Source organism: Lactuca saligna, chromosome 5 (assembly GCF_052625555.1).
Source record: "Lactuca saligna cultivar CGN05327 chromosome 5, ASM5262555v1, whole genome shotgun sequence".
Taxonomy (NCBI): Eukaryota; Viridiplantae; Streptophyta; class Magnoliopsida; order Asterales; family Asteraceae; genus Lactuca; species Lactuca saligna.
In genome coordinates, this window is record NC_136421.1 from 215,751,418 (window position 1) to 215,758,277 (window position 6,860).

Genomic DNA, 6,860 nt, shown 5'->3' on the forward strand with positions numbered 1-6,860 from the left:
TAGTCATTATCCAGTTGAGAGGACCGAAGGGGAGACCAGCACCCAGATATGCTAGTCAGTATCCGGTCGTGAGGACCGAAGGGGTATGTCGGGCACCCAGATATGCCTGACAATATATGTATGTTATGTGATTATATGGTATGTGGTATGATGGGGGAACTCGCTAAGCTTCGTGCTTACGGTTTTCAGTTTTGGTTTCAGGTACTTCGTGTTTAAAGGAAAGGAGCCGGCTTAATCGCAGCGCATCACACTATGGTTTTCCGCACATGAGATCTTTGGGATTACACTCTGATACTGTTTCACGATAACATGTTTGATTATTTCTACTTTGGTTTTGACATGACATGATATTACAAATGTTTTATTAAACTGTTGGTTTTATAATAACGTATTTAAAAATGAAATTTTTGGTCTGTATATTTTGGATGTTACAACAAATTATTTTATTTTGATTATAACTTTATAAAGATGGGTATTTATCTTAATTTAAATGAAATTTTTGTTGTGAACTATAAGATGTTACAAAAGGGGTTTCAAACACTCGACCTCCTACCGAAAAAGAAAGCTACTAATCGTTAAGCTGTATATTTTTATATTGAAAAACATGATCATCCAACTTTTATATATATATATATATATATATATATATATATATATATATATATATATATATATATATATATATATATATATATATATATATATAATGGTAATTTGGAAAACAAAAAAACCCTAAAAATGCATAAAAAAAACCTAAACATTACAAAACTTTTTTTTTGAATTTTATTATCAAAAAATCGCAGCCTTTTTGACACTTTCGCTGGAAAAAAAAATCAATTTTTTTTTGTAAATTTTTTTTTTCAAAAAAAAATTCAGCGATTTTATGTTAAAAGCTACGATTTTTTGATAAAAAAAAATTCAAAAAAAAAGTTTTATGATCTCTAAGTATTTTTTTTATGTATTTTTATAATTTTTAGGGTTTTTTTGTTTGTATAGAAACTAAACCTATATATATATATATATATATATATATATATATATATATATATATATATATATATATATATATATATATATATATATATATATATATATATATATATATATATATATATATATATATGATACCTACTGAATTTTAATTCAAAACATGTAATTTGCTATTTATAAAATATCCAAATATCTAATTAGTATAAAAGGGTGTTTAACAAATGAGTTTATTAGCTTATTAGCGATTAAACACCATTATAAACTAAAATTTTTTTTTGGATAAAAACGGCTTATTGTTATAGCAAACTTTTAATAAATCATTTTTTTATAAGTTAACTATTGCTAACTTATTTATTATTATGAACTTTTTTTTTTCAAACACCCTTAAAATGTTGATATCTTAAGATTATGAAAACCCCACGTTAACCCAAAAAAGGAGCCAGCTGGCCCACCTCCACAACAGAATATGAACCAATTGATTTCTTTCGTTATTAAATCAATTTACCCAATCATTTATTGATCAATAAATCATGCCTAAATTCTGGTGTTTGTTTTGTTTGTACTCTGTGCCGTTGTCTCACCCGCTAACTTCAGCCACAATCAACTCGTATCATCATTGTACAATTAAATAATCAAGGGACAATTATTAATCTAGTTAAATTAAAAAAATGATTGATAATTTTTAGCTAAAAATTAGGATTTGTTCCAAACTAACCCATTAAACCGTAGGTGGTTAAAATGGTCTACTGTTTCGCCCAATTATCTACTGTTTTGATTTTAGTATATATATATATATATATATATATATATATATATATATATATATATATATATATATATATATATTTTCATTTTTTCACTATGAAACTGTAAACGAAAAAATGATCTACTGTTTCCTCTAAGAAATCTATTGTTTCCCAAATAGTAGATTAAAAATAATCTACTGATTCATCCAAAACCTACAGTTTTAGTTTTTTTTTTTTTAATGAAAAAAAACACTAACTTTTACTGTAAAAAAGATTTTTCTTTTAATATATAGTAGGTACGATATAGTAGTTAAAAAGTTAGTGTTTTTTTTCATTTAAAAAAAAAACAAAAGCATAGTTTTTTAGACAAAACAGTAGATTATTTTTAATCTACTATTTGGGAAATAGTAGATTTCTCAGAGGAAACACTAAAACATTTTTTCGTCTACGGTTTCGTAATGAAAAATGAAAAAAAAAATCTTTATATACAAAAATCAAAACAGTAAGTAAATGGATGAAACAGTAAACCATTATAACCACCTACGGTTTCGTGGGCTAGTTTAAGACAAATCCTAATTTTTAGCTAAAAAGTGATAAATCTTATTAATTGGTTAGATTAGTAATTTTACCAATAATCAAAACATTTTTCGCTTTGCCAATTATCTATGATAATCATACATTTTGATAAAGAAAAAAATCCGCAAAACAAGTATCATCAAATTATCTATAAAAACAAAACAAAGGAGATGATGTATTAAAATGGTCGCAATGTTAAAGTTGTATCTAAACTCGTGAAACAAAGATAACAGAAGGCAAAAGTCCCTATATGAGACATTTTCGTATTGAAAACATGAGGGAATTAAAATAATCGAATCTGACGCAAAGCAAACTCGTGATTATTTTTCATGAATCGATATCTCTGGTTAATTACATATAAATCCAAGACATAAAAAAAATAAAAAAATAAAACTAATAGAATATACAAAATGGATTTTGTATCGGGCCGAACTGGACATCATCAATATAAGGTTAACAATTTTTATGATAAATCTAAACTCCAAAATCCAAATACAAAACCAAGAACATTATAGAACCAATAGAAAAGACAAAAGACAAATCCTAGCATAAATATTATAAATAATAATTAATCATATAGTTAAAAATAACTCAAACGATCATCATAAACTACGCCGATTCAACTACTGAATAAAGGTCAAAAATGGTGCACAAAACTAGATCTCTTCCAAAATCTTCTGACAGAAAACTGAAGAACAAAAAGCAAATAACACGAAAGAAGAAAACCTAACCTCATTACCTCAGGCTCAGAGCAGATCCGCGACATTTGATGGAAGCTCCTCCACAACGACATTGTAAAACTTCTGGATATCAAAAAGCATTCTCTCATCTTCTCTGGTCACAAAATTGATCGCAACACCCTTTCGCCCAAACCGCCCACTACGTCCGATACGGTGGAGATAATTTTCCGGCTGCGTCGGAAGATCGTAGTTAATCACAAGCGAAACTTGCTGCACATCGATTCCACGAGCCAACAGATCGGTGGTGATGAGGACTCGCGACGATCCAGAACGGAATTCCCGCATAATAATGTCTCTCGTGTTCTGATCCATATCGCCGTGGGTGGCGGAGACGGTGTGGTCACGGCTGCGCATTTTGTCCGTTAACCAATCTACCTTCCGTCGAGTGTTCACGAAGATAACACTTTGAGTGATCGCTAGAGTTTCGTACAGATCGCAGAGTGTTTCGAGCTTCCATTCCTCCTTTTCGACGTTCACGTAGAATTGTTTGATTCCTTCTAAAGTAAGCTCATCGCGCTTCACCAGAATCCGAACAGGTTTGTTCATGAACTTCCTTGTGATTTCTAGGGCTTCCGGTGGCATTGTGGCGGAGAACACCCCGACTTGAACCTTTGATGGAAGGAGCTGAAATATATCATAGATCTGAATCCAAAAAAATGTACAATAACCTTTTTTAGATCTCATTCCAGAATTAATTTCTGTAAACTTGAGTTTCTATCATCGAATATTACCTGATCTTTGAAGCCTCGTGAAAGCATTTCATCAGCTTCATCAAGCACAAACATGTTAATATAATCTGGACGAAGAGATTGTCTTCGTAGCATATCAAAAACACGGCCAGGAGTCCCGACGACGACATGAACTCCGGCGGAAAGTATCCGTTGATCTTCACGAACACTGGTCCCACCAACACAAGCATGCACTTTTACACCAAGATAATCCCCTAATGCACGCATAACTTTTTCAATCTGTTGTGCAAGTTCACGAGTAGGTGCTAAAACCAAAGCTTGGCATTCGATTATGTTGTAATCGAGTTGCTGAAGGATTCCAGAGCAAAAAGTTGCAGTTTTTCCAGTTCCGGATTGAGCTTGTTGGATTACATCGAGGCCCTTTGTGAAGGGTACGATTCCTCTTTGTTGGATTGCTGATGGTTTTTCGAATCCTACAAGGGTATTTTTGTAAAATCGTGTTACATTGGGAAATTATGTGTATGTAGTTATGTACATACCATATGCGTAAATGCCCCTCAAGAGGTTTTCTTGCAAACCCATGGCATCAAAACTGTCGTAAACTTCATCATATGAAGTGAAAAAATCTTGTCCATCAGCTGAAAGTCTGCATGCATGAAAGATAAAAATGTTAATAATTTGTATCATTAAATAATGAAAATTAACAAAATGTAAAGAATCACATTCTTTCAAGATGAATCCATTCTATTCCTTTAAACAAAACAAACAATTTATTTCCAATTCCAAAGGGAAATCACATTCTTTCAGGATGAATCCATTCCAAAGGGAATGAAGTACACAGAGTAGAAAATTAATCTCATGATGATGATGATGATGATGATGATATAAAGCTTACAAATCATTCATCTTTGAATCATATTGACGAGCATCAAACTGAGAACCATCGGATAAGACACCTGCCATAACTGCAAAACGACAGCTATTAAGCTATATAATAAGCTAATGGGAATTATCTTGTTTATTCAAATTAAGTCATAATCATTAAGTTTACTTTAGTTAAATATAAAATTACAATTCAAAAAATCATAACAAAATTTTAAATTTGCATACTCTTCACAGAAATGAAAATAAAAGGTCATAGTTAATTCGAAACACTGAAAAGACTCGTAAGGCTGTGTACAGAATTAGATTGTTGCAATTTTCACAGATCATCACTGAAAAGTGAAATCATGACTTTTTCATATAAGAAATTACAACGAAGAACATTCCGATTCAAATCATATCACTAACAACCTACTAAAACTACAAGACCAATATACATTTTCTACACATTAACAAGGGCAATTCTACAAAATCAGACTGAAATCGAATCTAACAGCAATAACATATGTACATCGAAATCAAAACCGTAATTCACATCATCAGTCATCAAAAGCAATACGAAATCGACCAATACTGGAAGTATGAAACAAAATTCTATTGATTGTAAGGGAAATGCGATGCATAAATAAATTAGCTTGCATAAAAGAAGAAACAGATGGAAATTACAAACGAAATGAAACCTGGAGAAGACGACGATGAACTGGTTATGCAATGAATAGAGAGGAGAGCGATGGTAGTTTTACCAAACTCCTCGGATCTAAGCCGTGGAGTTTAGAAAAATAAAGGTTACGAAGAGGGATGAAGGTTTTATACTGTTTGATAGGATCCAACTTGCAAGCGAGCGAGCCTTCACATGTTGCCGAAATTACATGTTTACCCCTGAATTTATCATAAATTCATAACACTAAAAAATGCTCGACGTTTTTGAAGTATTTTATTTTATAAAAACATTAAAAATATATATACATATTTAATTTAGCCCTTAATTAAGAATAACATTAGAAAATGCCGAAATTACATATTTAATCAATCAATCAACTTCTTATTTACACTCATGATCTTAATGTACATACGAAATTAAAGTATTTCAGGAATGTTGTAAAATGGAACGTGTGATGTCGAACTGAAGTTTGAAACTACGGATTTGTACAAGGCAAAGATGGATAATGATCATATAACTAATTCAAATAGAATTGAATAGAAATTAAGTCAAAGTAAGTTAACTAGAAAAATAAAAATAAATCGGCAAACTTCGAGCATTAACAAAGAGAAAAATCGTAATACAGACACACAAGACTTTCATGTCAAAAGCCTTACTTATATATACATCGAAACCATTATATTTTATAATTTTGGTTAAGTTATTGTTTTGGTAACAAGAAAAAACAATAAAATGATCCATGTGGTATGTAATTCTTTTTCAAGGTTTAATCCAAATCTCAATTTTATTGGCTCTATGGTGCTTTTAACCTACAGTACAACCTCTATAATTTAATACTCGATATATTAATAATCTCGATAAAATTAATAATTTGTTTGGTTCTAACTTGAAACCAGTACAAAATTAGATCCCAATTGATAAAATAATAAAATAATAATTTTTTTGAAATCTCAATGTAAATATATTGGTCCCAGTGAAACCATAAATTAATAATTACTAAAATATTCTAAAATTCTAAAATTATATAGTAAAAAATGAATCTATAGCCACTTGTTTTTTTGTAAACTTCAAATCTATATTGAGTGCATCTTTAAATCTTTCAATTGCACTTAAGAGTTGAGGCATTGTATTCTTGTATCACAAACAAAAAGTGGTGAAGAGTTGTTACCGCTTGCAATGTTTCTTTCCGAGTGACCGGTTCCAAAGGTACTGAATCATCGTCAATTGAATTTTGAATGGTATCTGTGATAGGTAATTTCTTCAATGCTTTGAACCTCGTAATATTTCTTATTTTTATCAACAATGCTTTTGAAGGTCGATGCATTACTTTGAGAGTTGCTCACAAATATAAGCCAACTCTTTAAATTAATAATTTATTAATTTATTGATATAATAATATCTTGCTAAATTAATAAAATATCGGAGTCTCAATATTATTAATTTATAGAGGTTTTACTGTGGTTTGTACGTGGAAACAATCCCTCGAAAAACTGAAAAGACTTGCCTTCTTGATATATTTTTTGGTAAATTACATCATTCGTCCCTAATGTATGTGCCCAAAAGCACGTTTAGTAAT

The 6,860-nt window shown here is 30.3% G+C and overlaps 1 protein-coding gene across 1 annotated transcript; it reads right to left on the minus strand.

The window, feature by feature from the left end:
• Positions 1 to 2,844: 2,844 nt before the first annotated feature.
• On the minus strand, positions 2,845 to 5,385 carry LOC144998929 (eukaryotic initiation factor 4A-8). Its single transcript, XM_078958662.1, has 5 exons — positions 5,304 to 5,385; positions 4,637 to 4,706; positions 4,281 to 4,387; positions 3,784 to 4,214; positions 2,845 to 3,694 (listed from the first exon to the last, which is right to left on the minus strand). Exons 2-5 carry the CDS (start codon positions 4,702 to 4,704, stop codon positions 3,059 to 3,061), a joined length of 1,242 nt encoding a protein of 413 aa, XP_078814788.1. The 5' UTR covers positions 4,705 to 4,706; positions 5,304 to 5,385; the 3' UTR covers positions 2,845 to 3,058.
• Between the last annotated feature and the right edge of the window lie 1,475 nt (positions 5,386 to 6,860).